Raw genomic sequence first — 17724 nt, forward strand, 5'->3', positions numbered from 1 at the left:
CACTGCTCTAGCAGCTTGAACTTGAAGGGCATCCAAATTTATTTCTAAGCATGTGTTCTTTGAAGAAAAGAAATTAAAAAAATTGTCACAGGCTAAAGCAGTCTTCCACATTAATAGGACTCTTCAGACCATGAAAACCTAAATTTTGTTGCCAATTATTAGGAAAACTTCTTAAGCCCCATCACATATTCTTTTAACAGGGAGCTCATTTTTCAAGCAGCATCAATCTGTGATCTGGCATCCTTACAGACACATTCCATAAGTTTTGAAAACTTATTAGGGGCTTCTTGAGCTACCACTAGATAACATGCCTGTCATCAACAGCTGTGTGGCACGGAGATAATCCATGAACAGAGCTTTCATGGCTAGTTCTTTCCATCTACCCTTAGTTCTTGGAAGAAATTTAACAAGCAGGAACAGTTTTCCATCTTATGGTAATTAGAATATTTTCAGATAGTAATAGACTTTTGGTTGATAAGCAAAAATAAATCAGTGTCTTGGCATCTTTTTCCTCTAGATGAGAGAACAGTCCTTCCCAGACTCTCGAGCTGTTCCTCAAAATATTCTCAAAAGCTGAGTTTTTATGTACCTGGGAACAACAATTAAGCTACCATAGTGCATGCAAAAGAGTAAATAAAATAATAAAGGAGAGATGAGGTTTCAGTTCTTGGAGGATCTGAATCTGATAATCAAGGTTGCATGTAAGCAGGGAGAAACAAGTATCAGACCTCCTGGCTAAAATGTGTCTAATCCAAACAAGACTTTTGTACAGTTATAAGTACTTGCCCAGCAGGAGGTATTAAAAAAACAACCAATCACCCAAACAAAAAAAAACCTGATGGGCATCATGAAAACAGCGTTATGCTCCTGAGGTGAGAAATTGTGAGAATGGATGTATTTTCACTTGTGTGATTGCATCTCTGGCCACAGAAATGTTCTTCTTTCCTCTAAAATGTTCAGGATTGCTGACACAATAGAAGAACCAGGAGCAAAAATAATTGTGATCATGTCAATCTTGTCTAAGATGTAGTGCTCCAGAGATGAGTCACCTGCTGGTACAGGGTCCTATCTGTCTTTCATATCGTGTTTACCATGGCTCATCTGCCCCTTCATTAGACACTTGTGACCTGCATCCAAGGTGACTGTGTGGGAATACTTCTGCAAGCTAAGAAGGAAGTGTTCAGCAACCTGTTCTTGGAGCTGAGTTTGATCTGCTTTGTGTTTCAGACAGAAAATAACTGCTTCACAGGTGTTTATTGTTATTACTCTTGGCTTTTATGCTTTTCAGATGGCTTCCTTTTAGGCCTCTATATGAACACGAAAGTTGAAGTGAAAAGTTTTGTGTGTCTTGCCCTGCCAAATTCTAGCACTTTCCCCAGTATTTCTTAAGTTCAAAATATAAGCTCCTTCCTCACAAAACTTTTCTTCTCTCTTGCCTCCACCTCTGAGCAAGAAGCTGATAAAAGAGAAGGTGGCAAGGTTTAGCTCTCTAACAGCTGTTTGATTGAGGACTGATAATCCAGTAATGGGTGAGGAAATGAGGGCCTGGTGTCTTATGCAATACTGCCACTGAAGCCCATTTCTTTTGTTGCATGACTGAAGTGAGCAGGGTTTCACCCCCTCTTGGAACTGGTGATTCCCTTTCCAACAGGCACAAAGCTAATGTTTCTGATTTGGTGGTGTTTTAACATAATTTTCTTCCCTCCGTTCCTTCCCATCCCTACAGAGTATTAAATTAGACCAATTTGCCTAGTTCATGCCTCAGTATAGCAGTTGAGTGTTTTAACTTTCATAAATTCAAGCAAACTAATATTTAATAATGTTCATGAATATTTTATACTTAGCATTATAAACTACATGGCAGAAAACACTTGGGTGCAATTGGGTGCAACAAGAAATTACTAAAGAAACACCCCGTTGTGCTTGTGTGTCAGGCAAGCCTCAACTGAGAATCTCTTGTCTTTGATCATGAAATGTCAGACTACTCATGTTCTTTTAATGTAGAGCATGCTGGGTGCCTTTCACTTTCTGGATGTACAGACTGTGCACATCTACGAACTAGAATCAGGCTGAGCACAATATGCACTCAGAACTAAGACCATCAAGTGAACCTTGGTAGTCCTCATTACCTAGAGGATTGGTCAAGTGATTTTTGTTTGCCCTCAAGTTCAGGTCTGAGAACTACATATTGGGCTGAAATTTGGGAAGTGTGTAGCCAAATAAAAACATATTTTAGAGCTGCAGTGGCTATAGCACTGTTAGTTCTTATTAATACATTGGTTTTCTAGGCAACCATCATACTGATGTTGTAGAATATTGTTTTGGGCCTATATAACACCTTTCATCTAACAGACTTTACAAGTAATTTCTGAATTTAACTGTTTGATGTACAAGCTGTACACAGAAATTATCTACACTAGGGATCAAAAGTAGCAGCTGTTTAGCAATATACAGTACAAATCTGGTACAGGAAATGGAAAAGCATATTATTGGAGTCTGTAGCTTAGTCTGCAAGGGTGGTTGGTGTTGGTAGGATAGAGTTACATGGGTCAGGATTTTCTCTGCTAGTTGCAAAGGTCATACTAGTTCTGAGAGGAAAATACAGGATTAGTATGGGGTTACAATACCACCTATGCAGTCTGCACTAGGAGTGCACTGGGGCCCTGGCTTAGTGCTAGGAGGCACAGAGAGCTTTTCCTTCTGACCTGGTGTCATCGCTGCTTCTTATTAAGCAGTGTTCATTTCCACTTACAAGCATCTTCTAGCTGAGGTATTTTCTGAAATGTTTTGTTCCAAGTGTCAGGCTGCTGTAGCACTGCTTATTTTGTGAAATGTAGCAGAATCGTGTCTCACAGCATGATCCTGGCCATCAACTGAGAGAATTTGTTTTTCTCCTTGCTAGAAGCACTGGGAGGCAGGGAAAAATCCTTTCTATGGAACAGTTGTTTATTATCTGCCTCCAAACTTTGCTCGTGTCTTGCAGTTTGACTTGCAGATTTCTCTGGCTGACTTGAGTATAATACTTAGCCTGAGTAATGGATAACATTTTTGCAGGCTTCTGTGCAATGTGGAATTTACTGATGATTCCTGGGTCCTTACTAAAGCTGGTAATTGCTGCTTGTTTAACTTGTGGTTGATTTGCACCCTCTTGGGAAAGCTAACATCCCTGAAAATAACGGTGCAGAAACTTCAGTCTTAATGATTTGCTTTTCATTTTCCAAGTTTTTCAGGCTCTACTTTATGACTGTTGACTAGACTGTCAGAGCATTGGTCTTCATATGATGGTGTGTATGTGTGACTGCAAAGGCATGAATTTGTATATCAGTTTTTAACTTGTTGTTCAAAACCAGCTCTTCTATTTTAACTTAGAAAAGGGTAGTGTTGCTGAAATTTTCTGAGTGTTTAACCTGGGAAATTAAGCCAACTAAGAGTCATTTTAAAGGATTGTATTGGGAGAAAAAAAAGTTAGGTATATTCCTGCTCATTACTGCCTGTTGGAGTTAGTTTAGGTTTGGAGTTGGTTAATGAAGGGAGGAGTTGTATCCAAAAATTTGGAGTGTACTCTTCTGGACACAATAGCCAAAAGTATAGGAAACATTTTTACTCACATTCCATGTGTGCACCTGGTAAATGGTTTGATTATTGTGATGGAGCATCTGGCTTTTGTCGCTAGACCATGCACTAAACTGGCAAATAACAGTGTTCACCAATTATCTAAATTAAGTCTGGGTCACGCATCTCATCTCCTGTTTCTTGTTTGCTTTGAATGAATCCAAAAGTAGTGCTAACAGCTGGAATCCCTGCTGAGGCCAGCTTGATCTGCTCTGGAGCTGCTCTAGCCAGTGCTCTGATAAAGCTTGATATTGTTTCATATAGGAGGACCATAATGATTTCCCTTCATTGTTTAAAGTTTCATTCAAATATTCGCTGTGCCAGGAAAAAGGATATTTCACTTCTGCTTTTCTCCTTTTGCTGCTGCTACTAAAAAACTTTTTTCTCTTTTCTTTTCTGAAACTTAAGCTAGAGTATGGCCAGCGCTTTAGAATTCTGTGGAAATTGTTCCACTTCATCTCCAGGGAATCACTGTTGCAGTTGCAAAAGGTGCACAGTGTAAATAAAGAAATAATGCATCAATGTCTCAGAGACAAAGCACATGTTCAGGTAAGAGAACATATTATGTGGGGGAGGCCAGGGAAAACACAGGCCTTTTGCCCAGGTTTCCATAGTAAGTAAAGCAGCTAAATCCCTTTAAGGATCTGGCCTGCAGTCTGTTGTTGTTCATCAGCTTTTTGATTGTGGCATTAAAAAAGAGTAGTAATATTGGATTAATTTTTAGGCAGTTCAGTAATCTTGGAATAATGTCTGCTCTCCAAAGAGAGACTTAAGGCCTCTATAATTTTGTGTTGTACATCGACTTAAAAGCGAGGTATTATCAGTCAACAAAGTTTTGTTCCCTTCTTGTGTCATTCCTCTGGTAAGGTTAGCAGAGCTCTGCCGAGCTCACACTGCTCTCACTGGTTGTGTAGCTGCATATCCCCTTTGGAAGCAGCTGTGCCTGTGGCAGAGATGAGCACCCAGTTCCCCTGACCCAGCCCTCCTCCCTACCTGTCTGTTGGAATCGCTGCCCCCTCTCCTTTGCTCTCTGCTCCTGGGATGTGTTTGGTTTGCAGGGCAAGGTTTTGGTAGCTGGGGGTACTCAGGGTGGCTTTTGTGAGAAGCCACTAGAAGCCTTCCCCCATGTCTGACAGAGCCAACACCAGATGGCTACAAGGTGGACCTGCTGCTGACTAAGTAGAGCACTCAGAAATGAAGCTCATCCCGGGAAGAACAGAAGGGTAGGGGGAAGGTGTTTTAAGGTTTGGTTTTATTTCTCGTTTTCCTACTCTGATTTGATTAGCAATAAATTAAACTAGTTTCCCCAAGTCAAGTCTGTTCTGTCTGTGACAGTAACTGATGGGCGATCTCTCCCTGTCCTTATCTTGAGCCTTTCATTACATTTTTCTCGCCCCTGCTCAGTTGAAGACGGGAATGATGGAGTGGCTTTGCTGGGCACCAAGGTCATGTTTCCCAGTGTATGAGGATCTGGTTTTGCAAAAGATTACTATTTTAATTGTTAGATCTAATTCAGCTTGCTGTGCATGGGATGGGTGAAGGGTGCACCTGCATGAGTTGCTGTGCTAGTAACTGGGATGGGGGAGGGATGCATGACGTGGGTTATCCTCACCAGTGAGGGCACAGCTCCCTCAGACCATATTTACATTGCAGATACAGCTGATTTGTGGTTTCCACCAGACTTCTGCCCCTAAACAGTGTTTCCAGCACTGGCTGTAGGCTGACCCTTACTGCTGTTATCAGGCTGATAGTGAAATGTGAAGCCTTATATAATGGCAGAATGACAACAGAGCAGACAGGGTCTAGCCCACTGCCAGGTGTGATGGAAGAGAGCTTACAACTTGGACTTAAAGGTATTTGCTCTTGTTTAGCATAATCTCCTGCCTCTGCAGGCCAGCAGTCTCTAAACATCTCTGGCTTGAGGTGTTGAGTTGAAGAACAGGTCCTGCTGAGTTACTTCTGCCTGCAGGTACTGTTCTGGTGCTTGTGGGGAGGAAAAATGTTAATTCATACATGCTGACTCCTGTGGATAGATTTTGTTCTTGGTAGCAAAGGATTCAAGGGGTCTTCTGTGCTGGTGTTTGTTAGCATGGTAAAATTACCTTGGTGATTAAAGCGGCATGTGCTATATTCTAGCTGGTCATGTGCCCCACGAGAACAGCATGGCTTTGGCATGTGCTTGGAAGAGGAAAACAAGACTTCTGGGGTTCCTGGATAAAAATTTCAATTGCTCTTAGTAAAGCCTATACTGTCAATTTCCAGTGCTATCAACTGTGCATGGCCGGTCACTGGGGCAGGTCATGCAAATGGTGCCCAATCATATCCTTGTCCTGTGGGACAGGCATGCACAATACTCTTGCATCTGAAGTTAGGTTGTTATGGTCTGAATGGATGGAAAACTAGATGGGCAAAAAATTGTTTGGATGGTTGGATTTGGAGGGTTGTGGTCAATCAGTCATATTATACCTGGAGGCTGGTAACAAATGGAGCATCACAGCGATCTATCATGGGACCTGTCCTGTTAACCACTATTATTTATCAGTAATCTGAAGCAGGTGGTAGAGTGCACTCTCTTCAAGTGTGCAGAAGGCCCCAAACTATGAGGCCCAGTTTATGCCCTTGAGGGCAAGGCTGCAACCAAAATGGTCCCAGATGGATTCAGAGAAGAGGCCAACAGGAACCTTATGAAAATAAACATGAGCAAATAGAAGTCCTGCTCCTGGGAAGGAAGATCCCCTTGCAGCAGTACAGGCTGGAGGCTGCCAGCAGCTCTGATCAGCTCTGCTCCCCTAGGGAGCCTGGCAACACCCATGTGGTCTTGGAGGGAAATGAACTGAACATGAGCCTGCAGCATGCTTCCTGCATAAGAGGTTCCAGGGCACTATTTACAGGAGCACAGCACATAGATTGAGGGGAGTGATTATTGCCCTCTCATCTCTGGGGAAACCTTATCTGGATACTGTCTGCAGTTTTCCAGCCGAACTCAGATCATCATCTCCCACCGCTCTTGCTGCTAATACTAGCAGGCAATGAAAGAAAATGCCAGAAGATTGGGAACAAGACTTCTATTGCAACAACTTTAGTGGTGATTGGTATCACTACCAAGTAGCCTCAATAATGAAGAATTGACTCTGAGACAAAGATCTAGTACCCTACTGACAGTCTTACCCGCTCTTCCATGCATTCTGCTTAGGCTGCTAATGATGTCAATGTTTTTGCTGTAAAAAACCTTATAAGACATTTTGACTGTCATGTGGTTTGGAGTCATTCATGTTAGGCTTATCTCATCATTCAAGGTGAAATTTAAACTGTGAATTAAGCGATTATATCAGCAAGTCTGAAGATGATCAAAGAGAGAAGTATGCTCTGAAAGCTGTTTGGTTAGTTCTGTGGCTCAGTCCAGGAAAGCAAACATGCACAGCCCTGTACAAACACAGCACAAAGGAGCTGCAGTTTTTTGCAGACTTTGCTCTATGGACTCTTATCCACACTTCCTGGGGACCCTTACTGTGTGTTGGACTAAGGGATCTATATGACAGTGACTGGAAGATATGAACAGAAGAGGATGGTGGTAGTAAGGCATGACATGCTGGGATTGCTTTCTACTTTCATTATGACTGGTAAATCAATTTTGCAATGACTGCTTATCTTCAGAAACCTAAGCAAACTTCAGCTGAAACTGCTTCAAAGTCACGTAGCTTGTAGATGACAAACTTGTACCATATATATCAGTGCTTTAGTTTAATTCAATGGTTTTCTACCTTAGTGTATGTATTGTGAATTATGAAGGGTATTTATTTTCCTGTTTGGAATTTCATGCTGCCTAACCTGCTCTGTGAAAGAAGTTTGTGCAAATATACCGTCTGGTGGTACCTGCTGCAGGTTTTGGATTGATAATCTGAAAAATGCTGAACCAAACTAGTGGTGGGAGGATACTTAGAAAATTAAAACTGAAGGTAGGCACCTTGTAGAATTAATTATTTTATAATCTTTATCTTGCAGGCTATGGTTGCTTGCTATCCTGGAAATGGAACTGGTTATGTTCGTCATGTGGACAATCCAAATGGTGATGGGCGTTGCATCACATGTATTTATTACCTGAATAAGAATTGGGACTCCAAGGTGAGTAAGCCAAAGGTTTGAGGCAGGACATTAAAGAAAAACCACTTCAGAAACAGATCTGTGGAGCTGTCGGTTGTTTCTGTGAACTCTGAACTTCTGAACAGCTGCTCCATTCTTCATCTCTGCTTTTTTTTTTTTCTTGGTGTTTATGGCAACCCTCTGGAAGTAAAAATCTGAACCGTTTCCTTACCATTCTCTCTCCCATCATACACACATACTGTTTTGTTGCTATAAAATAAAGCTTCTAAGCACTGGGCTGTGTGCTCTTAACACTTTGTTTAGAGGAAACAGCACTAGAAAGAAAGAAAATCCACTAAATAATAAGTGGATTCTGGGAGCAGAGTAAAATGACAGCCCAAATTTGTGATTCTATCATTCTTGATACTTCAGGCTAACCTGCAAAAGATCTTCAGGCAGTTCCCTTTGTGGTTTTCTTATTTATGAAGCAGTGGGGCTTAGTAAGAGGAATAAACACATGGTTTGGTTCATGCTCTCCAGCTTTGATTTTACCAGTGGGTTTCTTGACAGCACAGAGCTCTTGTTTCTGCCTATATTACTAAGACAGTTAAGTCAGCCTTGAATGTACCATACCTTTAAGTTAGAAACAAAAGAAGGGTTTGTAAAACTGTAGGATGTTTCTTTACAATCCTCTTTACAAGTAGACTCTTGCAAGTCTCTTTACAATATTACAATTGTCGTAAAGCAGCACAAACCATTCACATGGGTGATCTATTGAAAATTGGCCAGTGTTTTTTGCTTCTTTAACTCGTTTTCAGGCCAAAATGCTCTTTAGGCACATGTAAATACTATGAACCCCCATACAGGGGTTCAGGTATAGAGATGATGCCATTGAAAAATGCACTGTTGCAGAAAAACACATCCCTTTCCAGAAAGTATGACAGTGAAACATCTCAATGTAATAAAATGAAGGAGATGTGGAAGGAAATGCAAATACCCAATTTATTCTGTGCACTGCACTCTTATTCAGATAGTGAGGAAGCACCCAAGTGGGCACTAAGAAAAGCTAAATGAAATCCAGGACACTGATGGAGTTCATTATGTAGGTGTGACAGTAATTTTATGTAAGTGTATGCTGGAGGAGATGCAATATAACAATATAACCATACTGGGCTTTGAAAGCAACCAAGTGGCTTTAAACCTGACCTGGTAGTTTCTCACTGAGATCTGCATGCTGAATGGAGGTACCACGCTGGGTCAGTGCTGGGTTGACCGCATCTTCCCTGTACTCTGGTGCATCATAGAAACCTCCAAAGAACACTCTAACAGCAGCAGGGATGAGGCAGGCCTCATCTTCATCTTTTGAAATTTCTACAGTGCATGAAGATGACCAGTCCTTTTCCTGAAATATTGTGGCAAAGGGAAAGGCAGAAATTATATGGGAGAGAAATGAGGCTATTTTTAATAGGGACAATGATAACTGAGAGCTATCATGTATTAAGGGGAAGCTTTACAAATCCAACAATAGAACAGACTTTACTCTTCCCAGGGCATAAAACTTAATTCATATATGATCAGATGCAGGCACTGAAACACTACAAGCAGTGTCTAGAATTGCTGGGAGGAGAGTCTGAATTCAGGCTGGTCAGGTGGAGCAGCTCTGTGGTATTCACTGGTTCTAGAGATGTGACTGGGAGCTCAGAAGTTTCCCAGTGTTTGCTACAGGGCTAGTGTTATCTTTATCTTGGTTCCACTTACTTTAGACAGAAGGTTATGCTGAAGCATTACAAGCTGTTTGGGAAAATCAAGGTGACCAGGAGATTCAGTAAGGTATTCCAGTGTTGTCACATAGCTGTCTTGGTTATCATTAGATGTTTATTCCCCATTTGTCAGGTGTTCAGGAGGGAGAAATAAATCATTGTTCACATGAATGTGTGGGTGTTTATATGTGTAAAAAGCAATCTTTCCTTTTCTTGCAGCTGCATGGTGGAATTCTTCGAATATTCCCAGAAGGAAAGTCCTATGTAGCAGATGTTGAGCCAATTTTTGACCGATTACTTTTTTTTTGGTCAGACAGAAGGAACCCACATGAAGTCCAGCCTTCTTATGCAACCAGGTAAGTAGCATATTTGGTATTGGTATTTGGGTAGGAAAAACCCCAAAGCATCTCTTCTACCAACATTTGTATCTAACAATATGGTCATAATGTATAAATATACATATGCATAAAAAATAGATTTTGAGTGAATTTTCTGGTTTCAAGTCACTAGGAATTCTCTCATTAAATAAAAAAGAGCAAGCTTGAGTGATAAGTTTCCTTGTGTGATGGAAAAAAAGGCCTTTAACCATTGACAGCAGAAATCGGCAAAACAGGCATAGCTATTTAGCTGGGAGGTGCTGGGTTATTCTTTTGCCCTTGTAATACTATAGGGATTGTTGGGACTACCATCTGTCAGCAGGCTATGAAAAGCTGATGTGATGCAGGGCAACCCCCAAGCTGCCTACAGGCGTCCCAGAGCAGAAAAACATGCAAAGGCCTGAAAGCTACTTTTGCCCTCTGTTACCAGGGGCTGTGCTCTCTGTTGTGCCCCCAAGCAGAAATTCTCACCTATATTTCTATTTGACTTGATAAAATACATGCTAAAATGCTGTCTGTATTTGTCAATAAAGATGAACCATTTTCATCCTATTTTTTTATCTACTAATCCAGTTTTGTGTTTTGCTTTCTCCATGAACATAAAACTCCAAGGTTCTATTTTAATAGCAAAGGTTGAAACAAACGCAAGGTTTCTTTCTTTTATAGATATGCCATGACTGTGTGGTATTTTGATGCCGAAGAAAGAGCAGAAGCCAAAAAAAAGTTCAGGAGCTTAACTGGTATGATTTTTTTTTTTAAAAAATGTTCACCAGAAAGAATTTAATGCATTTTGATATTTCCTAAGTCAGAGACAGACCAGGAATGATTCTGTAGCTAGAGGGGTATGTAATGCATTTTCAGAAAGCTTTTTCATCTCTAATCACTAGTCAGTTATTTTATGCAAAGTGGAGAAGCTGTGGCAGAAGAAGATTTAGGCTTGGCCCTAGTATCCCTGATGAACGTGATGGGGACAATGGGAAAGACAGTTTCTGATTTCTCTCCCAAATGACTGAGATTTTTTCCAACCCAAGGTTCTACTCATAGAGTCAGATTGTCTTTTGTTATTTAGGAAGTATATTTCTAGGTGGAAATATTTGTAATGACCTTGGAATGTATAGATTATGAGTTGGAAAGAAACTAAGTTTAGAAATACGTGTAAGTGCATCTTCTGGCAGGCAGCACTGGAGTAGCTGTGATCATGGTGCCCTTCAAGAGCTACCTAGTAGCTTCAAGTCAGCCCACAGACAGTTTGGCAGAAGCCCACAAAAAGGTGACTCCAGCTTTCTAATGGCAGCCACACTGGCTGCTACTGTAGTAATGGCATATGAGTCATGGACTGAGTTGCCCAGATGTGTCCCAACATTCTACCTGGGACCATGATCAAAGGTTTGCTGTTTGGAGCAGTGTAAGATTTGGTCTTCAGGGGTTGCCTCAGGCAGTTCCTCAAAATACAGTGTGGAGAGCACTTTTCTTTTTGAAAACACGTGCAGCTGGGTCCAGCAAAGTCGTAATTAGTCAAATGATTTTCAGAACACACTGTTGTCATCTCTGTAGCTTGTATGCAAAGCAAATACTGGCTTCACCCTTAAAGGGGATCATGAGCCAAGAAGTGGTGGGAGGAAGTATCACTGATTTGGAGTCTGAAAGTTTATTGGGCTTCTTAAATATTGCATGGGTCATCTTCAGTTTTAATGGGACAAAGGTGCAAAATCTTGGTGTGACTTTCATTAACATGCTGTGGTATCATACAGCATTTCAGGCCACATAGTGGATTCATATCACAATTCTGAAATGGAAAGTATTGTCCATTGAAAACAAACCAACTTGTTTCTGAGCTTTCAGATGAGTACTGTCAGAACCCCCTGGTTTAACCACTTCTCATTTTTTTCTTCTTTTTGATGTAGATGCAAGGAAGAGAGAAGCACCTGTTAATGAAGACTAATCAACTGTTTCTGAACTCTTTGTGAGGAAATAAGATCCCAAAGATGACTTCCATTGTTATTATGCACAAGAACGTACTGGTTGTGTCTAGCACGTGCATCTTATACTGATGGTACTTAAGGCAGCCTCCTGTCATGCTGCATCTGGCAGAAGAACACTTGTTTTGTTTTTACCTTTTGCTGGAAAAAGAAACCAGGGTTAAAAAAAAAAAAAGAGTATCATTAAGCCTAGTAGTAGTGGCTCAGCCAACTGGCTTTTGATCACTCTTGTAACTAAGATAATGATCATTGGAACTAGTGGTAAAAACCTGAGTCTTATTTGCACTTTATGGGAAAGAAAAAATCTAGCTCAATGGGAAGGAGCTTTGCAAGTTTAAAATCTGTGGCAGACTGCTAATGGGCACGGAGGTATATTGGATATGTGAAACTAAATTGGATATTTCACAGATTTGCAGAGTGTCATCTCATGGTCTGTCCCAAGTGGGCCTGTTGATGTACTGTTCATCACTTTGCAGAACATTGGTTCAGCTCTTTGATAGCATGACTTTCCAAAAGATTTTTGTCTACACAATCATTGCATTTCCTGGATTTTATTTGCTCTTCAAGAAGCAAGTTTTAGCTAGTTGCACTACTTGCACTGCCCTTTCTGTCTAAGGACTGAGGGGATAGTAGTTATGTATCTGTTCACAACTTTGTAAAACCATTTCTTTTCTGTTCTGAGTGGGATGGGTTCTACGTTTTCTATTTTCACAGTTTGGTACAAGCAACTGTTTTCTCCCTAAAGTCTGGTAAACTTGGAAGGCTTATGGCACACAATACTTTGGCACTAAAGGCCAGTACTATGTAGAGTTTAGGGTTTACTTTGTGACTTCTCCATCTGTTGTATTCTGTATGACACAGATATGAATCTGAAAGAAAAAGAGATATTTGGCAGTCTGACAAATATATGATAAATAATGGGTAACTTAGACTTGATTTTTATGCTGATTATTCTTAGTTAACACACTTGTTTAATTTTGCATGCATGTGTAATTTAAATGAAATAGCAATTCCATTTCAATTGATCTGTTATGCCAGGTAACTACTACTGTTGTGCCCAAGCTGTGAGATTAGAGTTATGCAATGGCAAAACACACATTTTTTTCTCCATTATTTTTTAAAACTTAATGAGTAAGTGGTCAGCTATCTCTAATCTGTCTAAGCTTCTACAACCAGCACTTACTATGCAGTTCAGAATAGCTCTTAATGAAGCTGGGAGCTGGTGGTGGATGTATTTACTCACGCTAACTGTTCTCAACCTAATACACTCACTTGGCATTCATTTTTATCTCATGCTGTGTATGTCAGACCCTATTAAGTGTTCCAAATAGATGCCCCCTTCGGTGTCCCATGTTTTCCTGTGCCACCTGCCCGCAGGGGTGAGGGTGGTCTGTTTGGACTACTGGCCCCTGCACTGGCACGCTGTGCCAGGCTGTCGTGATAGTGATGGGTCTGCAAGCCAGCTCTGTTGCATTTGAGCTAGGGAATGGAAAAGTAGCATGCAATGGCAACTATTAAATGTCAGCAGCAGAAGGGTAACAGCTGCATAGGACAGAAAAGAAATAACTTTCATAACTTAGAAAATGATAATATAAAAGAAGTATTTTTTAAAGCAGTTTTGTGTCTTAAAAAAGAAAATAAACTGGGCATTCTTCAGCCTGTCCTTGAATGCTGAATGTAAATACAATAGTGCTAAGAAACCCCTCATTCTCTCTGGCTTCTCCCAGAGATCCAGCTATGGTCTTATAGGCCTGACCACTGTGCACCTTAAGAAAGGAGTATGAGGGAACATGTGTGACAAATATTCTTGCAACTCAAGACTAGAAAACAACAAATAATCTGATAAATGTCCTTTAGTGTTATGAAAAACATTATTCCTCTATAGTTGCTTCTAAGTAACACACCATAGATTTGAAGGAAACTTAATGATAATTTAATTCTCATTCTGCAAAGATCGTGTGAGAGGAGAAAGAGTTAGGGCTCTTCCTTGGGAGTGAGAGGTAACCCTTTGAAACATGAGGTGTTGAAAAAGGGGGCCTTATTTAAAAAGTGGTGGAACACAAACTGTTGTATTACTATGCAAAGTTGATAACGTTATGAAAATTTTAAACTCTTACATGATTTTAAAAGGAGCAAAACCAGCTAAAACAGAGCAGAGCAAGTATTGCTTTGCCTCTAGTAACTGTAACCTTAAAAATGCACTAGAAAGAGATGTTAGTTCACATCTTGCTGGAGCCTGGAACAGTGGAAAACCAACGTGATGGGAGGGGAAAGACTTCTGTTTAAAGTCTGAAAAAGGAAGGTACTTTAGACTACTGTTACCACCTGGTTTCTGCAGTGGTCAGCAACACGTGTGTGGTGGATGGAGCATGGAGCAGTATGATTGCATTTATTGTAAATAAAGTACATGTTTTCATTTTTAGCCAATATCTTCCTCATCTAGATAGAAGACAGAACAGAGAGCCCTGTCTTTACTAACATACATAATCAAGTGCAAAAAAGTTGAAACCATTTCCTCACTCCTCTGCTTCAGACTTTTACCCACAAGAGTGGGATTATCTCCTTGCAGATACTGTAGTTTAACTGGGGGTGGGATGTATGGTTTGTTGCTCATGTAGGAATACCCAGGTGTGATGTTTTCTACACAGATTTCTCTTACCTGTCTCTGGAATTGTTGCAAACTGCTCTGTAAGAATGATTAAAGAATTGTGGGGGAAGCAGGCTGCTACAGGGGGGAGGCCATTTCAATGAGGCTCTTTCCTTGGGTATTGTCTTCATGACAAGCTGTTTGAATCACATATGGCTAAACGGCACTTGTTAGACAGTTGGGAAAAAGTGTTTTCTCTAAGGCATTTAATTTTTAATCCTCCAAAAGTTCTGGGCTTTTTTTCTTAACCTTTAGAAAATGTGCCTTCATCATTTGTATCTGTGAAGATGTTTCATGCCGCACGTGCATGTCATGCAAGTTTTTCATGGCTCTTAAGAAATATGGTTGCCTTTTCAAATGCAGTTGCATAGGAAAAATTTGCAGAGCCACCAAACCACAATTTTCAACTGGTGGTTTTTGTTGTGCAGGGAGGAAAAAGGCCAGGAAACAGTGCTGAAAATCAAGAGATTATTTTTATTCTTAAACCTGCAACCACTGGCCTTTTGAGCAAAGTAGCCTCTAATAAATCTTTTTCTCTAGATTACTTCTGGCTCTGTGAGGAATGACTTTGACAAAGTTGTGTGTAAAAAGATCCACTCTTTTTTCCTTCTATCTTTAAACAGTTTTAGCCATTTCCAATTGTGTTTTTTAAGATGTTGGAATTTATTATATGTATTTGTTGTTGCAAAATAGCTGGCTCTAACACCACTTGCATCTAGAAGAAATATCTATTTGCAGGCAAATGACTACTACTTTGACTGTGATGTACTCCCAGCAGATATCTGAGAGTGAGTTATAACTACATCTTCTCTTGTCAGGTTGTATGCTGGTCAACAATGCTGGCACTTTGCATTGGATTCATATAGAAACTCCTAGTAGTATTTTACCATACATCACATTTTGTGTTCCTGTTACTATTAAAAAAAAAAAATGTAGCAGGAGTCAATAAACACTGGGTGATGTTAAACGTTGTCCTGTGCAAATTTCTTCAGTCTTGTGTCTTACTGTGGCCAGGGATGTGAGGGATGGGTGCAGTGCCATGCTGCTGGATGTAGGGTAGTGACACTGCACAGAGATGACACTAAAATCCATATCCACCACTGTCTTCTGCTGTTGGAGAGACCTTTTTTTGTTGTCCTCAGTTTGGCACATTTTGTTGGTCACATCCTGCTATTTGGAAGTTACTTACCTTGCTAGTGACCCTCTTCTTGAAATGCCTATTTGTTTTCGCACTCCTGTTGAACCAGATAACATTCTCATGATTCAATTGTTGTTTGATAAGTTTTATTTTTAACAGTGTTCACATCCTCCCCCTGCTACTTTTCCAGCCCGAGTCCCACAGTTTTCTCCTGTGGCTGTGTGGGAGACTTCTCCTCACTCCCGCTAACACTGCAGTTGAATGAAAGCCAGGGCATTTTCACCCATTTAGTAGAGCTGTGAACTTTCTGATTCCTTTGCAGTATTATGAATAGTGAGAATTTCCCTTTTCCTATTAAAAACATACATTCAGGGCTTGGATTTTACTTTTTTTTTGTTGCTGTTTTGTTTTGTTAAAAAGAAAGGTTCTCTAAATAATTTACCATTTATTTAAGCATTTCTTTTACACTGAGGAGTGCTTAGAGCATGTGGAGAAGACCTCAGGAAAGCAGAGGCGTTTCTCTTCTGAGCATGCTCCTCACAGGCTAAAGGTTTGTAGGGACAGTTTGAGAAGAAGCTGGCTGTTGGCCATCCAGCTGCCAAAAACTTCTCTCTGAACTCTGACTAACCTTTCCCTAAGCAAATATGTTTGCAGTAATTGTTATCTTACAGCTATTTAGGGGTCTCTTTCCTCCCCCACCTACCCAAAGGGATATGGCTAAATATATTTGCACTGACAATTCCCATGACTCTTGAGAATGCATCTCAGAGGTTGCACTGAAAATTGCAAAGTGGAAGAGAGGTTAGTAAAAATTGATTCCCCTTTCCCACATAACGTCTCTCAGAGATTTGGTAAAACTCCCATCCTCTTCCACAAAGCTGCTTTCTTCCACATAGATAAAATTTTTTATCTGTCTTGTGAAAAGCAGGGATAATTTCATCTGCATGTGTGCTTATTTTAAACAAAGTTGGAGGTGCCACACTAGGTCAACTGCAGTCAACAGCAATTCCTACATGGTGGCAAATGCAGTCAGTGCCAGCATGCCCACTGCTCCTGTGCTGGACACCCACGGTGGTAAGTCTTCCTGCTAGGGAGGAGGCAGTTTGTGATCCCTGATCTTAGCCAACACACTGGATGCTGATTTGACAGGAGGGGAGTCAGAATGTAACTGGCTCTTAAAAGTCTGCTTTATGGGGAGTGGGTGAGAAGCATGGAAAGAAAGACCCTGTAGTCTAAACAGTGGAGCTCTGAAGATCACCTGTGGTTACATGCAGCTGTTATTAGTTCCTTTAATTTTGACATTTTCTCAGCTCATACCTGCTGACTGTCTTACGTGAAAACACCTCAGAGCAGCAAAATCAGATTGGAGGTTTAAACTTGTGTGCTTAGGGAAAAAAGCTCTCCAAAGTAGAGCCAGTGCCTTTAAACAGCAGGGTTTCTGTGCCAGAATGTATCCCTTTTTTTGCCAGCTGTGGCAGTATGATTATTAAGAAATGCTATCTCCCCTTACAAGCCTTGTTTCTCTGATACAGCTGTTAAAATTTAGTAACTTCCAGAACTGTGAACTTAAGAGTATTTTCCTGGTCCCTGATGGCCCATGAGCTATGAAGCGTTGCTGCTGCATGATTTGAACACCATAATGCTGTATGCAGCATAGACGATTTCTTAATGAGAAACCATTATTCAGTATAGCAAAGCAGCAGCAGAAGGGTTGGCACTACTTAAAAGAGGTCCTCTTTGCCCTGTACAGCTGCTGGTGGTGCTGTGGCAAGCAAGTTTTGTTGTGCTTTTCTAATATCAGTAATAGGTGAGAGCAGACCTGGGCTGGCAGAAGTGGCCACGGGCCAGTGGTGTGAGCTAAGAGTGGGACACGTCTGCTCAGCACCCTGGGAACAGTGGGCTCTGGCACTGAGCTGCCCTCTGCCAGTGTGAGTTGCAACTGGGCACATCATTCTGCCAATGTGGATGAGCCCAGGAATCTGATATAGAAAGCTGAGAAGGGGAACCTAAGCATTTATATATTTAGGGGTTACAGCATGGAGTTGTGACCACCCTCTGCCTTTGCTCCTTGGCAGAGGGAACTGAAGTCACAGCTTCTGTCAGGATGCTGGGCAGAGGGAGCAAAGCCATC

General features: G+C 40.9%; 1 protein-coding gene across 1 annotated transcript in view; it reads left to right on the top strand.

Moving 5' to 3' along the window:
* Nucleotides 1–15426, top strand: part of EGLN3 (egl-9 family hypoxia inducible factor 3) — a 31231-nt gene extending 15805 nt beyond the window's left edge. Inside the window, exons 2-5 of the mRNA XM_050335789.1 lie at nucleotides 7615–7734; nucleotides 9672–9808; nucleotides 10496–10569; nucleotides 11734–15426. Of these exons, the coding sequence (XP_050191746.1) occupies nucleotides 7615–7734; nucleotides 9672–9808; nucleotides 10496–10569; nucleotides 11734–11771 (369 nt within the window). The 3' untranslated portion in view covers nucleotides 11772–15426. The remainder of the gene's footprint in view (nucleotides 1–7614; nucleotides 7735–9671; nucleotides 9809–10495; nucleotides 10570–11733) is intronic.
* The last annotated feature ends 2298 nt before the right edge of the window (nucleotides 15427–17724 follow it).

The sequence above is a fragment of the Myiozetetes cayanensis genome, unplaced genomic scaffold (assembly GCF_022539395.1).
Source record: "Myiozetetes cayanensis isolate MyiCay16 unplaced genomic scaffold, myiCay2020 scf6-25, whole genome shotgun sequence".
In the NCBI taxonomy this organism is placed as follows: domain Eukaryota; kingdom Metazoa; phylum Chordata; class Aves; order Passeriformes; family Tyrannidae; genus Myiozetetes; species Myiozetetes cayanensis.